General features: G+C 32.6%; 1 protein-coding gene across 2 annotated transcripts in view; it reads left to right on the top strand.

The window, feature by feature from the left end:
• The first annotated feature begins 4,605 nt into the window (after positions 1-4,605).
• LOC124369253 (peptidyl-prolyl cis-trans isomerase G) overlaps positions 4,606-19,136 on the top strand; it is a 46,684-nt gene continuing 32,153 nt past the window's right edge. The window contains exons 1-5 of one of the 2 annotated variants that reach the window (XM_046827145.1): positions 4,606-4,668; positions 5,863-6,257; positions 11,994-12,023; positions 14,079-14,224; positions 18,835-18,973. In XM_046827145.1, the coding sequence (XP_046683101.1) occupies positions 5,893-6,257; positions 11,994-12,023; positions 14,079-14,224; positions 18,835-18,973 (680 nt within the window). In that variant the 5' untranslated portion in view covers positions 4,606-4,668; positions 5,863-5,892. Of the gene's footprint in view, positions 4,669-5,862; positions 6,258-11,910; positions 12,024-14,078; positions 14,225-18,834; positions 18,974-19,136 lie in introns of those variants that run through there. The other variant, XM_046827146.1, reaches the window with a different exon arrangement.

Raw genomic sequence — 19,136 nt, 5'->3', positions numbered from 1 at the left:
TTTCAGTTCCACTAAAGTTTAATTTAACTTATATACATTAATTTACACTCAACTGTTGTAATGGTTAGATCTGACCGACTGAAAACTACCTCTAGATGTTATGTCCATCCCACTTTTAAGTGCGAAGTTTCAAAAAGTAGTGTTTACTTATTAATAAATGACATTTTTGTTGTGTAGTTTCATGTTAAAACCGAGTTTTCATGTTTAAAACAGTATTTACATGTCATCTCTCATCGGCAGTTGAAAATACTTGAAACGGTTATTTCTCTGACTAAATAGAGAACAACTCATTCTATCTTTTGGTTATCACTTCAACAATTTGTTTCAATTATTAAGTTGGTAAATTATACACATGATTTATATTAGCTGATTGTTCCAACAGTATAGGATTCGATGTTTACTTAATTTGTTTTTGTTTTTTAGTTCAATGTAATTTTTGGGCTAAAGGCCATACACAAAGGAATGGCTGAATTGATGTTTTTTTACAAAAGTTCTGTAATAAAGCATTCAAATGAGGCAGCTAAATAGTTTATCCTAACAACTTTAGCAATTAATAAAGTCATTACATCAGAAACAGTATCCAGACATCGTGAAGGTTACAATTATTTTAGGTTTCTTCTCAAAGCGAGAAAAGAGAAATTATAAATAGAATCATGTCTTACTGCTTTATAATCCCATATGTATTCAGTAACTTAAGTTACACACACATGGTAATATTGGTTAAATCGTTTGTGGATCAACAGCATTAATTTATTTATAAAACTATTAAACTTAAAGTAGGGAAGCAATTAAAACACAAAAACTGATGTTTTATTTGATGATATTTATTAATATTTATGTAATTAAATAACAAAATATGATAAAAAACTATACAAAACACTAATCATTAAAACTGAACTACGGAATACAGGTCACAATAAGTCTTCACTCGTCTACTAACCACCTACGACTGACCAGAGGGTCTAGCCAATGGTGATCGTCACGGCTGGCTAAAACAAGATGGTGGAAATAAAAGGGAAGGTGGACAGGAATGGGCCCTTTCGTTATTATTGGTTCATACGAGATGAACGTCTTAAAACCATATTGTGGAAATAAAAGGGAAGGTGGACAGGAATGGGCCCTTTCGTTATTATTGGTTCATGCGAGATGAACTTCTTAAAACCATATTGTGACTCCACATTGGTTTATTGCAAATATCTGATCCGTTTGATACTTTTGGTTTTCTCTTTAGTTCATTTTTTTAGAATTGGCAACCAAAGCGGCCTAATCTCGACTGATGGTTGACTGATTGGTTGGTCTGCCAATTTAATGTATGTTGCCTCAATTAATTTCCTTTTGAAGAAATGTGGTTCCCGATGTATTATGTTGGCTTCATCCCAATTCATATGATGGTCTTCGGACCAACAATGGTGTGCAATTTTTGACTTTTTTGTGAGACCCTTTCTCGTGTTTTCTTTGTGCTCTTTTATCCTTACGTTTAGTGGTTTTTTTTGTCTCGCCTATGTATTCCCTATTGCAACTACATTTTATACTGTAAACACAGTTTTTGGAATCCTGTGTGCCATTTTTTGGTTTAGTTTTTACGAGACTTTGTCTAAGAGTGTTGTGTGTTTTAAACGCGGTTCTAATGTTGTACTTTCTACCTACTCTTCTAATTTTCTCCGATAATCCCGGCACATAAGGGATTGACATAAACACAAATTTATCACAATTCTGTTTTTCTGACTCAGGAATGATTCTTCTGGTTCTTTTGCACTTATTTATTATTAATTGAGGGTATCTATTGCTTCTGAGATCCGATTCAATTTTCTTAAATTCTTCTTTTAGTCCATCTTTATCTGAGCACAAGCTCTTTGCTCTATCAAACAACGAGTAGGCTACTCCTTCTTTGACAGATTTTTGATGGTTGAATTGATAATTTAAATATTTTCCTGTGTGTGTTATCTTTCGAAAAACAGTTGTCTTAAGGACATCCCTATCTCTTAATACACACACATCCAAAAAGGGAAACTTGTTTTGGACTTCCACTTCCATTGTGAGGCGGATGGAAGGAGAAATACTATTAATGTGATTCAAAAAATTATTTAATTCAATGTCTCCATGAGAAAAAATAACAAAGGTATCATCCACATACCTCCACCAAATCTTCGGTTTGAACTGAGCTGAAGCCAAAGCTTTTCGCTCAAATTCCTCCATAAAGATATTGGTGAAAATAGGAGACAGTGGAGAACCCATTGCCATCCCCTCATCTTGACGGTAAATTTTACCCTCTAACTCAAAATAATTGCATTGAGTGCATAGTTCTAACAGTTCCATAATTACTGGCACGGGAAGTTTAGTTCTATCCTTTAATGTTTGGTCTTCTTTGAGAAGTGATTTAATAATTCCGAGAGTTTCTGGAACTGGTACATTTGTAAATAGACTTTCGACATCAAAACTTACCAGTTTGTCAGTTTCAGTCAACTTTAGGGATTTTGACTTCTCTACAAAATCCCTGGAATTTTTGATGAAAGAGTCAGTTTTTCCTACCAATGGCGAAAGATGTCCAAGAGGACTTTAGACAATTCCCTGCAAGGTGAATCACGAGAACTAATGATGGGCCGGAGAGGGATGGTGGGTTTGTGGATTTTGGGAAGGCCATACATATGGGGGATTTTGGAGTGGTGAGGAGTTAATTTAGATCTAAATTTATCTGAAAAAAATTCTTTATGTTTTCTTAAGGTGTTTGCTACTTTGCGTTCAAATGAATCAGTTGGGTCTTTATTTAAAACTGTATATTTGCCAGTATTTAAAGTTTCCGCAATCTTTTCTTTATACGCTACTGAGTCAAGTACAACAGTAGCGTTGCCTTTATCGGCTGGTAAGATTTTGACCGTGTCGTCTTTCCCAAGGATTGACATGGCCTTTTTCTCCTCTATTGTCAAATTGGGTTTTGTGGGAGGAATTTTTCTGAGTAAAAGACTGGCCTCACAACGAAACCGGTCACCCTGTTCCTCAGGTAACTGTGAAACAGCCGACTCGATTCCAGTTATGAAATCCAGTGCCTTTACCGATTTTTGTGCCACAGAAAAGTTTAAACCCTTGGATAAGACTGATATTTCCGCTTCATTTAGGATTTTTGAAGAGAGGTTGATTACTTTTTTATTATTTGCATCCGTATTCATGTTGCCATCTTTAGGCAAATCACATTTTTTGGGCCTAATTTTTCCAGTTTGGAGATTTTCTTAAGTGGAATGACCAGGTTACGATAACGTGTAATAGAGTATTTGCTGGCATTCACAGTTTAAAAGCGTTTTGCTTTATATCTACCATTCAGTGTCAAGGTTATGCTGGTTAAAACTCTCATACTGCCACACTTCAACTACTGTGACGCTGTGATCAGTGACATGACTGTTGAGCTTTCGGACAGGCTTCAACGTGCTCAAAACTATTGTATCAGATTTATTTTCAATCTCAGACGTTATGAGCATGTGACTCCATTTTTCAAACAGCTATCGCTTCTGAAACTTCAACAACTTCGCCCACTTCACATTCTTTCAACTCTACATTCAGTTATCAGAAACAAGTCACCTGTTTACCTGTCCGAAAAATTTCAAATTTATTTCCGATATAAGTGAGCGACCTACGAGAAGGGGATCCACGTTACTCTCAATTCCTGTTCATCGATCGAACTTCTTCAGTAGGTCGTTCACTGTTCAGGCATGTCGCCTCTGGAACTCTCTTCCTGATGATATTCGTGTTATAGAAGGTCGGGCTCGTTTTGGGGCGGGGGTCAGGGACTTGTTGCTGGGCGGTCTGTAGGGGTGGCGGATGGCGGTGCTCGTGGCGTGCTTGTGGTCAGGCTGTGTGTTTGAGAGAATGAATGTAGCAATAACAAGAAACTATTTAAAAAGTAAATTGTTAATTTAAGTTTTAATTTATCTTTGTTTGAAAATTTTCTACATATTCAGCTGATACATTTGATTTTTAATTATTACATAGTAGTATATATTTTGGTTAAATTTAAATTTAAAATGGAATTTGTTATAGTTTTAAGGTCATTAAATGTAAATATGTATATATATATCTGTATATTATGTGAGATTGAGTGGTAGAGAGGGCTAAATAGCCCTAACTCCGCCTCTTGAATAAAGGCATATTTCATTTCATTTCATTTCATTTTCTTTTTCTTATCTGTTTCAGAAAATTTTTTACATCTATTTTGGATGCTTTCGAGAATGTTGTTGAATTCTGTACCGATCAGTGTTTTTAATTCAGTTTTTTTACACTCAATACTATTTTGGAGGAGGCATCTTTCACGATGATGATATGCAATTCTTTCTTTAAGCAAAGATTTAGAAGCAGAAGACAAAATTTTCCTGGCTTTCCTACTATGAAAAGGAGTTTTTAGAGTTAACCCTATAGGCATAAGGTTTTCAACCTTACATTTATGCAAAAAAGTTAAATGATTAATGTGTTTAGTTAACTTAAGATGCAAGCTCTCAAGGTCTTTGATTTGTTTACAGGTTCCGGGTCCGTACCGAGAATCAATTCTTTGTTTGAAGGTTATTTTTGACGATGGAAGGATTGTGAAGGAAACAGGATTTTTCCGGACATTTGCCATCGTTTAGTGAAACAAGAAATCAGTAACACTACGTTTGGAGATCTGCAATCTGATCTCTTCTTCAGGTAAAGAACTAACCTAATACATAATTACAAACTAGGTTAAAATAAACAAATCTTACCAAAGCGTTGTGGCACGCCTTAGTCAGGAATCACAACCTACATGTTGTTTGTCATATTCACTAACTCTATAAACATGCACTTGATAAAAAACTATACAAAACACTAATCATTAAAACTGAACTACGGAATACAGGTCACAATACGTCTTCACTCGTCTACTAACCACCTACGACTGACCAGAGGGTCTAGCCAATGGTGATCGTCACGGCTGGCTAAAACAAGATGGCGGAAATAAAAGGGAAGGTGGACAGGAATGGGCCCTTTCGTTATTATTGGTTCATGCGAGATGAACTTCTTAAAACCATATTGTGACTCCGCATTGGTTTATTGCAAATATCTGATCCGTTTGATACTTTTGGTTTTCTCTTTAGTTCATTTTTTAGAATTGGCAACCAAAGCGGCCTAATCTCGACTGATGGTTGACTGATTGGTTGGTCTGCCAATTTAATGTATGTTGCCTCAATTAATTTCCTTTTGAAGAAATGTGGTTCCCGATGTATTATGTTGGCTTCATCCCAATTCATATGATGGTCTTCGGACCAACAATGGTGTGCAATTTTTGACTTTTCTGTGAGACCCTTTCTCGTGTTTTCTTTGTGCATATTCAATATAATATGAATGGTAATTACGTTTGAAGGTAATGTAGCAAGTTAAATATAATAGAAATCATAATATCATTATTGAAGGCACTTAATCCGAACAATACAAAGAAAATTTACTTTGATTGATGAATTAGGCAAGGAAAAATCAAATATTAAACTTGTATTGAATTAAAGGTATTGTAGTTCTATAACAGAAATTGTGTAAAATATGTTATATATTAAAATTCTTATAATGGACTAGTTTAAACTTTTTTAAAGCAAGTATAGTATTTTCACTTTCTGAGCAGGCTACATTATAAGTTTTACTTGTTTAGTTTTGCACTTTCTTATAGGATACATAAACTTATTTGTATTTATGTAGTGTTCGACGAAAATTAAACAATTAATTTCTTCCTAGAGGGTTTTTATAGGTTCATAGACACTACGGACTGAGGGTAATAAACGATATAGATTAGACTTAAATATGTAACATTCTATAAAACAATTATAATTTAATGGTGTTGTATTATTATAACTATACATTTTATTGTTACAGGTGGTTCTTGAAGCCATAGATAAAACGAAGATGGTTCGACCAAGATGTTTTTTCGATGTGGAAGTTGGAGGATTGAACATAGGCAGAGTTGTGTTTGAGCTATATTCGGATATTTGTCCGATTACAGTGGAAAATTTCCGAGCCCTTTGTACTGGTGAAAAGGGTATTGGAAAGACATCAGGAAAACCACTACATTATAAAGGAATAATTTTTCACCGAGTTGTCAAAAATTTTATGATTCAAGGGGGGGATTTTTGTGTTGGCAATGGTACTGGAGGGGAATCTATCTATGGAGGTACTTTCGAGGATGAAAACTTTGATATTAAACATGACCGCCCTATGCTTTTATCAATGGCTAACAGAGGAAAAAACACGAATGGATCTCAGTTTTTCATGTAAGTTTTATGGAAGTTACAATAGCATAATTATTTTATAATATATCTAAAAAATACCAAATTTAATGAATTTTAATTCATCATGAGTTCAACATCTGTTAATAACAATAGGAAACCAGATTAAAAAATTGTATTAAATCAAGTACCGAATACACAATAAACTACACCTGCTTAAATCTGGTGATGTTTAAAATTACTTTTGTTATTGTTGCTACACTGAAATCTTGTAATAAGCAAAATTCGTTCCTATAATAAATGCATCACATTTTAATGCTTTTAAATATAAAACTTTTGCAGTCAAAGTTGTTTTAAAGTAGTAATTATAAACATTTTCCAAGTGAATGCAACTGTGTATATATTCTGAAACTGTATTAAAATTAATGAGTGTAATGTTTATTTGATTTCAAAAAGGTGTCATTGAGGAGCAGATCGTACATTTACAATGAATTTGTATGTTTTGTATATGAAGGTATCTTTGTTATCGGTCCTAACTAAATTCAGAACTATTCACTTGTATTGTAAGCTATAATAACACTCTGTTGTTTTACTTTAAACTATTGCAACCCCACTGATACTGACCCTACACAAATATAACATGAGGCAGTTTTCTTTAAGAGACTCAATTATCATGAAGGAATAAGGCTGCTTACATGGGTTGATTTGTATTAAATGTCACAGCTAGATGCCTTCCACTTGATTTATTTTATATCATATAGAGGTATTCATATGACCCTACACATAAACGGGGTTAATATACCTGCAAATTCTTTATTTTAAAAAGAGATTTCTGTGTATTACCACAAGATTACAATCTAAGATCCTTAGATAAGAGAAATCTGAAAAAGAATAGTTGAAGTAAAAATCTCTAACCTCAGATTTATTACTTAAGAAATATCACTGCAACACTGTGCTCATTTCATTTACTTAAAGTACCCACAGTTACTTCAAATGTTTATAAATTTATTGTACAGTAATTTTATGGACCTATGTGACAATTTTTAAATTTTTTAAACTTAAAAACACCATAACTTGTGATTTAGGAGCACCACAAAAGTAACATAAAAAGAGACACATCATGTTAATTGTCCAGCTCTCCTGTCAAGTAAATAGCCTACACTTTTATCACTTGGTGATAAGTCATGGTGGAAATAGACATGGGTGTACTTAGACAAACTGGTGATGTTCACACATGACGTCACTCTGGCTGCATTTGCATGCCACTAACTACTCCTGCCACACACAGTAGATACAACACAGAGTTTCTTATGTTATTGTAATATTTACTACAACACTGTACAGTATTGATCATTATTATACTAGTTAAATATAAATCTTTTACAATTGTTTTCCAAGTAAAATCTTGTAAACAATATATTGATTTTTTTCCAAAAAAGGGTAATTATACACATGAACATGATATTGACCACTTTAAATAATGGACTGTTGGATTATGGACTGTCCAGCAAATAATTACTTTGCAAATGTTTACAGAAACATTTACAATTAAATGTTTACATAGTGTTGTACAAGCTGGACTGTTGTAAACTAGGAAAGCATTTGTTCAATTATAATTATTCTTAGCTCTGTACATGATGTAAAACGTGCACAAAAAGATTAAATTCCAAGAATTAAAAATACTGTGCCTTTCAATATGTTTAACTAATCTCTTTATAAAAAAGAGAATAGTCTCTATAATATATTGTGTTGTCAATATGTTTACTATTATATCAAATTGGTTTGTCAATTTATTTTATATTGTTACAGACTTTTACACAACTTATTTCTACAAACAAACTTATGTTCAAGGTTGAATTGGGATAATTTAAAATATTATTAAGTTGGTAAATAATGTATAACTTTTATTATAATTTATCAATATCAGACATGCTATGTTGACAAGTATTTTAATACAACACTGATTAATTCTTTAGTTTGTCAAGTTGGTTTACCATTATTTCTGCTGTTCTTTTTTGTTAGAACTACTTTGTTTATAAACAAATGCTGAGGAATATACAAACTAAAATCAAATGCACCACAGCTAATTTTGAGATATGTATTCATTTTGTCATAAGCAATACATATATTTTTTTTGTATTGCACCACTTTCTTTTGTATATTACATTTACCTTGAAATTTAATATAACTTTTCTCTACAATCTTAGCACACTGAAAAATTCATCACTGGGAACTCTTAAATCTCCTTTTGAAGCAGATCCTATCCAAGACAAGTCATCGCTCCTTTCAAAATTTGCTCTAGTCTTATAATCTAAGTCAGGATATTTTACTTGAAGCTTAAAAGCTACATATCCAGCAATGTAACAGAGATTTTCGCTTTTCATCACGTCGCCACCTTCTTTGGATGATTGTTCGTCAAAATAATTGTCAACCCCAAACACAGTGAATCATTGTTCTCTTCAATTTCTAGTTCATAATATTGTAATAGAGGAAAACAGCTGTACTAGTTTCTATATCTAAAGGTTCCAAATATCCAATATATTGGTTATAATTTGCAGTTAGGCACTCTTTTCCATCAGATTCATTGGTGTGTTGAATAGACACTGCCATTGTGGAATGCCTTCCCATCACAAACCACCACATTCTGTAATGAAAAAAGTAAATCAGGGCAGCCATTCTGCCCATACTATGAATTCTGGAGAAAAATTCTCAAAAATATTTTGATTTAGCTTCATGCTAAGAATAATCTTTATGTCATGACTTGTGTCTCAGTAAAAAGCCTTTCTGAAGAGGTAGTGTTTTTGTAGCCAATTCTAGTGAGGCCTGCATAAAATAAGACATGTTGTAAAATTATTTTATACATACAAAGTAAACACTGAAAACACATTTTTCAGTTTGAGTACACTATAATCAATTTTGTCAGATCCGTTGTATTTTTTTCATTTGCCTTTCAACAACGTTTTCTGTGCACAAAATCTGAGTGCGTTAATGTTTAAATTAGAAGTGAAATTCTGATTTTTTTTATACAAGTAGTCATTTTTAGTTTGAACACTACTTTTTAGTAATTCTTTCCTAGATTTAGCTTATTTCTTCTAGACATGCTCTTGCCACACACTACATAACTCTTGTCAACTAAATAATTGCTTGAAGTTTTAATTCGAAACAACGTCTACGCACACAAATACTTAGGATGAGTCATCCAAGAGGTTGAGAAATCAAATTTTGCAAAGCAGAAATATTTCATTCAGTTCACCTACCACTGTTTTCTCCATCCAAATGATACTATTTTATAACCTGACCTCTCCATTGATTTTATTATTTGAATCTAATTGTCTTGCTTCATAGCTAGGCTAGTAATAATAAACAAACCTAGCGAAAGAAACAGACGTATCCATTTATGTGTCAGTCATCTTACCATGATCATTCAAGCATGGTGGGTGAGAGGTCCAAAGATCTATTTGTTTTCCGCTGGAAACAATGTACTTACTTAAAGTAATTTCATCAAATGATAATGTTGTTAATTTTTCAAAATTACTTTTGTTTTGTAGCATAACTGACAAAATCTCTGGTACAAATATTACAGATGAAATCCACCTATGCAATGAATTTAATGTGGGTAAGGGGAACTTTGAAATAACAGTATAACGTAGGACTGACACTCCTTAGGGAAAATCTTCATTATTCCTTTGTATATTTTTTTATGATTATGATTATTATATATTTGTATGATTATTATGATTTAATAGAAAATGGATTTTTACTAGGAGAAATATGGAACTTAAAATACATTTTCCTTGGTATTGAACATTATTTACATTGTGAATACATATAAACTTATTATACAAATAAGCTATTTCAACATCGAGACCAATTCTTTACGCTACAATGTTATTATTTCATTTTCCACCTGTAATGTTTGGAAATTCTTCTTATTTCCTACCATTTATCTGAAGCAGTCTTCACATTTACATAGTGTTCAATCAACATTGGTTCATTTACATTAGAAATTGCTCCAAAGCTTCCTGAAACAGTATTGTTAGTCCCAAATAATTGCACAATTCGGCATATGACAAGCACTTCAAGATCATTTTGAATTAATGAATAATAAACAATCAACACGAGTTAAGTACAGTATGTAAACAACAACCATGTAGTGGCAGATCTGACATGCAGACTTGAGACCCACGTGTGCATCCAGGGTGACATCTCGGCAGCGCCCCGCCTACATGCGCACAGGCTCATCCTTGTCTACTTTCACCATGGTGATAATTATATGCATATGAATGTAATTGTTATTAATTCACATTGAATTAAATATGGCTGCTGCACAGAAGTCGTTTAGGGAGTCCTGTGTTTATTTGTCATGAAGCGCAGCTGGATTTGCTACTTCACTGTATTTTCAACTTAAATGACCGTATAAGTAGTTTACTATCTAATCAGAAGTTATCCAATCTACTGATTGTTTAATTTGTGATGCCATTCTTATGTGGATCTGAAATGTGAAGCCAGTTGCCTACATTAAGGAAGATGATGTAATAATCTCAAATCAAGTCATAGGTATTGTATGATCTAAAAAAAATATATTTTAGGATTAGGTCATCCATAACTGTAATGAAAAACCTAAACTATGGTTCAATCTTGGAACAAGTAATTAAAAGTAAACAAATTGTGCCACTTTCTTCAGTAAACATTTTTCTTCAATGTTAATGTGTGAAAAATATCTATACACCATTTATACTCCATATTAAGTCATTTTTTCATTTAAAAAATTATATATCAAAAATTGGTAATAAATTGCAGTGTTTAGTGACAGGATTATTACATTTGTATTGTAACGAAACTAGATTTTTACAATTAGTATTTTTATGCATGGTCTAAACAATTATTGGAAAAACTACTCTATAAAAGTGGAGTAGCAGCAGAATTTGCTATGAATAATTTAAAGACAGCATTTATGGATAGTGACTTACAGCACAAAAACAAATCAAAATACAATTTCATTATTTGATAATAAGATAATAATTATTTATTTATTTAGATAATTCATCAACCAGTTGAATTACAAGTGACAAGACTTGTAGCAGATGGCACACGCACGTGTGGCTTACAGCTTTAAATATAAACGATTGTTTTTTAAAAATTACAATAATCAACTGGTAGAAGATGGTAGAATTGTTTTAAACAACTTCTAACAAAGACATAGCCAGTGTGTGGCTAATATCATGTAATCTGCTCATCAAGTTTTTATTATGAATTAACCTTTAATAGTCTGATGTGTATCACGTTCTCCTTTAACAAATATAAATGTGTACTTATCAGTTCATGTGATTGTACAATTACAGATAAACATTATTAATGTCCTTAGGCTAGGTTTAAGTAGACATTGTGTATTTCTTTTTCATATATAACACCACTTAATAAAATGATGAGGGCATGGATGATTAATAAATATTAAAAAAAATTTTAAGTCAACCAATTAAAAGTACAAATCAGAACAAATAAAAAGTATGACAACATTATTAAAATGTATATAATATAGTCTGAAACCATAACTTTCTAATTGCTGTTCAATGTCTTTTATACAGTTATCTATTATAAACTTATTCTACTGACAACTAGTTAACAGCTTGACATTGTAGTAGTGTTAGTGTTTTTAAATTACCTGAGCACATAGCTAGTCTCAGTGTTTTTTGTGTAGTTGAGAGCTGTAGCGAGAGGGCAGCGTCCTTCACTACTGCTCCTACTCATGCTCGTGTTTTCACATGTTTTGTGTTTTTATAGAACTACACAGCCAGCGCCACATCTTGACGGGTGAGTAATTTTTCTTCTTATAATACTAGTTGATAAAACTTAAATACACAAGAAAATGGATGTGGGAATATGTTTAAATGTTGAATCTTTTTTGTGGGGAATGTGTATTCTGTTTTATTGCAATTATTAGAGTTTTGGTATATTAATTCACCTCACTTATATTTAATTAAAGGATTTCTATGATAAGGAAATAGGCTTATTACTGCTTTCAAGTCAGTGACACATTTGCCTGTATCTGTAGATGTATTCACTTAATTGCATATAACGAGATAAATTAAATAACTTAAATAAATAAATTAAATTACACATGAGAAACATTTGTTCATGTACTCATGAAATGGTCATTTACTGAGTCTTGAAGATAATTAATTCATTAACTGGAAACTGGCAGTATACTTTCTAAGCACCCCCTGATTTACCAAGATGATTTTATTAACCACTTATCAGTTTTAACAGTGATCTAGAGGCTTACAATAACAAAAAGTATTCCCTCCTCACTTATCCATGGATATTTTATGCTGTGTTACATTGAACCAGAGTTCAGTTTGGCCACAAGATTTCACATATAAAATGTTATTTCTTTCTCCTACAATGTAATAGATTATATAATTTGAATATGTGTGTTTTAATAATTTAGTAGTCTTGAAAATAATCACAATGTTGTAAATATTTTTGTTTTATTGATGGGGCTTAATAAGCAATAGTGTGAGTGTAGAAAGAGCTGTTGTAAAGTTCCTATTTTGTAAATTTACACAGTAATAATAATGTTAAAACCTTCCTAATACAAGGGGCTAAAACACCATAAGTCAAGGTTACTTGTCTAAATACCCGAGAAGAAAGTTTGCTAATTTTTCACTCAAAATATACCTTCATTCTGACCATAAATTAGGCACATTTTAACAATCCAGTCTGACATTACAGAATTACAAAAATAACTGAACTAAGAAACTACCTACAAAACCTAGGTTAATGTTTATATTAAGCAGCCTATTTGAAAATTTTAATTACACAGTATTGCCATTGATAAGCATGTAATTTGCTTTTTAGGAAGTATGAATCTGATTCAAAATTAAAGAAAACAAAACTGTATTATTTATGGGGGTAATTTTTTAAGTAAGAACCTTTTGTAATGGACTAAAAGAAACTTTACTTATGAACATAAATTTTGCCAGAGCTAACCCGAAACAACATATGTCAACATTTTGATCTTTTCAATATAATCATCATTATTGTCAAAACATTTGTTAAGCCTTGGAATGATCTTCTGGGATCCCCTCATCAGAGGACAATACCAGCTGATCATTAAACATGATAATAACATATATCATCACTTTCCTCCAAAAAACTTCTCAAGTTTGGGAAAAAAGATGATACAGTCTGATAGTACAAAGTCAGGGGGTTGGGTATTAAGTAATTCCTAATTAAAGTTCCTGTTATGTCTTTGTTCTTGTCTCATCATGAGGCCGAGCATTATCATGAAGCAGAACAGTTAGCGCAGGCAGATGTCTGGCATGACTGACACTTAATAATATATTTTCATAATACCTCTCAGCATTTATTATCATTTGTAAGAAGTCTTTTCAGAAAAATGCCATTCTAGTGTAAAAAACTGTGGTTTGATTTTCCATGTAGAAGTTTCTTGTTTGAATGTTCTGATTTTATCACAGAATTTAAATGATTCTCTGGATTGACATAGTCTCAGGAGCGAGAATTCATAATCCATGGTTTCGTTGCTGGTTACAATGTAAATCTAAACTTGTTACCACTCTTTTCATACTGCTCCGAGAATAACAGAGCACACCTAACAATCTGTGGAATTATTGATCAACTCTGGGACAACATATTCAACATAGTACTATAAAAACATATTCAACACCACCAGTCATATCAAATCTAATGACAGTGTAGTTAGGACTGGATATGATTGGCTAATCTTGATTGGACATCATATATAGGCTGTTATATCTTAATGCTCAATAGGTTCTTACTTTTAAAATGATTATCATATTATCATTGTACTTGTATAATAATTAAACGACTATGGTGGTGCCTCAGGGTGCACGTGGTGTTTGGACACGTCGTGATGGGAGATGCTGTGATATCCCATATAGAACAGCTGCCAGTGGATCGCATGTCTCGCCCCCTGCAGGACGCCAAGGTCTCAAACTGTGGTCAGCTTGTCCTCAAGTCCAAATTCAAAGGTAGATAGATACCAGTTGTTTTTTTTTTTTTTTTAGTTGGTAATAGATGACTTTTATATTAGACCTTAGAGACCCTTAGAGTAAACATTAATCCTTTATCTGAAGCTGTGTTAGAAGTTAAAATAGTTACTTTGTTGTGAGCATTCTTAAAGTTTGTTTAGCTAAAAACCACAAAAAAATATAACTCTACTGTATACTTTGTGCTTATAATATTATATATAAAACAGGGCTATTCAGAAAGTAGATTATGTTTCGCTATATAGCCTCTAGGGGCGTTGACTATTGCGGCTATTTTGATGTCAGGGCTTTCTCTGTCCAGTGGCTATCCAGCTGTATATTCCTGTCACTCCTTGTTGTTTTACAATAGCAGTTTAAAATGTGTGACACAATTGAAAATCCCACGAGTTGAGAAGTGCGGTCAGTAATACAGTTTTTGTTGACTAAGCACTATAAACCAATTGAGATTTTTTCCAACTCTGTCAAGTTTATGGGAACGATGTGATTACTGAAGGTGGAGTGTGTCAGTGGTGCATTAGGTTTAAAAATGGTCAAACTAATGTGCATGATGATGAAGGAAGTATATGGCCAAGTATTGTGACCGATGAAATTATCTTTAAAGTTAATGAGAGGATTAATGAAGACCACTGGTTTACAATAACAGAGCTCTCACTTTTTCCTAACATTTCAAGGAGTTTGTTACACAAACTTGTTATGCAGAAGTTAGGTTACCATACATTCTGTGCAAAATGGGTCCTGAATATCTTAACAGAATAAAAATCAGTGTACTGCTGCTTCAATGACATTTTTGGACACTTACAAAAAAGATGGGGACTCGCTTCTTGATCGATTCATTACATGAAACGAGACTTGGGTAAAACACATGAATTGCAAAACCAAATTATAGTCTATGGAGTGGGGGCACACACATTCCCCAAAAAAACCTAGGAAATGCATGCAAACATTGTCGGCACGGAAGATTATGGCAACTATTTTTTGGGACAGTAAAGGATTTCTTCTTGTTAGTTTCTTAGAACATGGCACAACCATAAATTCTGTGAGGTATTGTGAAATTTTTAAGCGCACAGGAATGTTAAGTTCGAAAATGTTATTTTTGCACGACAATGCCCGGCGACACACAGAAAATCGGACTCGAGAACTCCATGATGCTTTTAAGTGGGAAGTGTTTCTACATCTGCCATACAGACCGGACCTTGCACCCAGCGACTACCACCTGTTTGCAGCAATGAAAACCTTTAATGACGACATGGAACTGCGGGAGGGTGTGACTACCTGGTTGAAGTATCAAACATCAGAATTTTATAACAATGGATTTTCAAAACTAGTTCTCCGTATGATAAGTGCCTAAATTTGTATGTTTTGTTTATATCATACTCTCTGGATAGCCCTCTTTTACACATGCTTTTTTAATTTCCTCTTAATATCAACAATATTTCATACCTAGCCTGTTTAACCCTGGAACTGGTAGTCAAATATTTCTCAGTGGCAGATTGTTTTGGGTATTTGTACTTTGCCTCATTTTTAGTTTACTGTCATATGTATAATATAAAACAATTATATAATACACCATTTCATGCAAGAATATCAAGGAACATTTTTCTTATAATGTAATAAATATATATGTTTTTAACATAGCCACATCTAGAGTTACAAGAAACACTACGACACTTAAAAACGTTGCAATACTCAGTGTAAATGTAATTTTTTTAGAATAATCAAGTTTTGTAAATTAAATTTAGTCATGGCATCTTTGCAAACATAAATTACCAAAAACCTATTCAAAGTGTTTAATTTATACAAAAGTTATGATTGGTGATATAAAACACAAAAATACAAATATACAGGGTGATTCAAAACTAAACGGCAATCTCTTGGGAGCTTATTCTATAGCTAAAAACAAGTAAAAAAGTTCATATAACCATATGCCCGGAAACGCTTCGTTAGCGAGTTACGCCTAGCGAAAGATTTCGCCCGGATTTCAGAACCCTTGGTGAAGTCAGGCCGTATAAAAATGGTAAAGGTAGTTACAAAGATACAAATACGATTGTTTTTTATGTTTTTATATCTGACAAATTTATTAAAATTCGTCCCAGAGCTGTAAATGCAATACTTTCAGAGATATCTTACGTAAAACACAAGAAATGGTGCAAAGAAATAACACATTTTTGTGTTTAACGTAAGATTACTTCCATAAATGTTAAATAAAGGTCATTTTCTTCTTAAACAGATTTGTAGAACATTTAATTCTGAAAAGATTCATGTGAATTACTTAGGAAAAAAATTAATAATAGGTATTGAAATTTAGCTTTATTTAAAAATAAAACAGACGCACAAAAATGCATATTCTTATCTGCATATAATATTAACTAATGTTTAGGTTGTGAGTAACAGCTGATCATTTATTCTAGAGTGAACATTAACATAAAATGTATTTACCTTTATAAAACTGTAATAATCACCTATAATAGTTGCTCAAAGTGTCCTCCGTTGTTAGCAATGCACGTTTTCGCACGACGAATCCACTCTTTTCTAGCGCGTTTCATAACGTTTGGAGCATTCTTGATAGTTTCTGCCGCCTCTGTAATGCGATTACGTAACTCCTCTATGGTGTTAATCCGTTTTGAATAAACAATTGACTTCATCCAACCCCATAAGAAAAAGTCTGCTGGCGTGAGGTCAGGAGAACGTGGTGGCCATTTTACTGGTCCATTTCGACCAATCCATTGTCTACCGTATGTATCATTTAAATAGTTTTTCACATCATTAGAAAAATGTGGAGGTGCTCCGTCGTGCATAAACCATGCATTTATTCTGTTTTGAACAGGAATATCTTCCAAGAGGGTAGGCAGGTTTGTTCTTAAAAAAATTTAAGTACGCTACTCCATTAAGTCGATTAGGGAGGAAAAATGGACCAATCAAATTATCACTCAGAACACCAAGCCATACATTGACTGAAAATGCCTCGTCGCAGTTTCATGTGGGTTGTCGTACGCCCAAGTATGGGTATTACGAAAATTTACAATTCCATTTCTAGTAAAACAGGATTCATCAGTAACGAGAATACGCCGAAGAAAATACTGATGTCGTAAACAATTTCTTCTTAACCAGCGGCAGAACATCTTCCGTTTATTAAGATCTTGCGGTAATAAGTCTTGAACACGTGTTATATGGAATGGGTACAACTGTGCTTCATGAAGTGTCCGCCATACGCTTGACTGGCAAATATTTAACTGACGTGATAATCGTCTGGTGCTTGTGGTTGGTGATAATTCTACAGCATTTATTATTGCTTGTTCATTATTATAGTTCCTTGCGCTACGTTGACGACAAGTATCTATTCGCTTCGGTTTAAAGCTACCAGTTTCTCTAAGTCGTCTCTCCACAGCTTCAAATGTTTTGCGATCAGGTGTTCTTCGATGTGGAAAAGTATCACGATATTCCTGAACTGCAGCTAAACCATTCTTGTTAACTTTGTCGTAAATCAGTATCATGTCCGTATACTCTTCAAACGAATACATACCATTTACATTATCTGCCATTATTTACTAAGATAATTACATACACTTTTATAAAAATATTTAATAAAATATTTTAAAAATAAATATTTAATAAAATATTTTATACACTTGTATAAAATATTTCCAAATAATCACAGGATCTCACAAAATACAATCTTCACACGCCACAATACAAAAACCTCCATAAAGGTTATTCAAATATTACTTCATGAACTTAATTGTTGATCAGCTGATATTGCCAACCTTTGCAAAGAAAATATGACGATAAAAAGTGTTGAATAAATGATCAGCTGTTAATCACAACCTAAACATTAGTTAATATTTTATGCAGATAAGAATATGCATTTTTTGTGCGTCTGTTTTATTTTTAAATAAAGCTAAATTTCAATACCTATTATTAATTTTTTTTCCTAAGTAATTCACATGAATCTTTTCAGAATTAAATGTTCTACAAATCTGTTTAAGAAAAAAATGACCTTTATTTAACATTTATGGAAGTAATCTTACGTTAAACACAAAAATGTGTTATTTCTTTGCACCAATTCTTGTGTTTTACGTAAGATATCTCTGAAAGTATTGCATTTACAGCTCTGGGACGAATTTTAATAAATTTGTCAGATATAAAAACATAAAAAAACAATCGTATTTGTATCTTTGTAACTACCTTTACCATTTTTTTACGGCCTGACTTCACCAAGGGTTCTGAAATCCGGGCGAAATCTTTCGCTAGGCGTAACTCGCTAACGAAGCGTTTCCGGGCATATGGTTATATGAACTTTTTTACTTGTTTTTAGCTATAGAATAAGCTCCAGAGAGTGCCGTTTAGTTTTGAATCACCCTGTATAAAATATTAAAAAGGAAGAGCCGTTAATTATAACTAAAAAAAAATAATAGAAATTTTCAAATCTTTTTATATCTTGTAAATTTTTTTTAAGGCATGCAAGTACAGATAGTCAAAATGGTAACTCACCATTAATATAAAATGTTCAAGGTTCACTGGAAAAGTTTTATATACTATATACATAACCATAAACATTTGTGGATGTTGTAAGCTATTTTAATTTAAATTTTCAGCTAAGAAAGCTAAGAAAGTGTCATCAGAAGAATCGTCTTCTGAAGAGTCAGATGAAAGTGAAGAGGAAGTTCGTAAAAGAAAGAAATCAAAATACAAGAAAGAAAAAAAACGAGATAAAAAGAAGAAGGAAAAAACTAAGTAAGTAGTATTGATTGCTCTTTCAAAAAGCATTGTGTATTTTACATCTGTCAAACTTTTTTTCAATAGTTATTCAACTAAACATTTCAATCTTAGGAGAAGTCTGTGGGGAGATATGAAGATACATTTTTTCCTCCAAGAATAAAATTATACCACGTCTGAA

Source organism: Homalodisca vitripennis, chromosome X (assembly GCF_021130785.1).
Source record: "Homalodisca vitripennis isolate AUS2020 chromosome X, UT_GWSS_2.1, whole genome shotgun sequence".
In the NCBI taxonomy this organism is placed as follows: domain Eukaryota; kingdom Metazoa; phylum Arthropoda; class Insecta; order Hemiptera; family Cicadellidae; genus Homalodisca; species Homalodisca vitripennis.
Note: the sequence above shows the minus strand (reverse complement) of the source record. Positions and strands in the feature narration are given on the sequence as shown.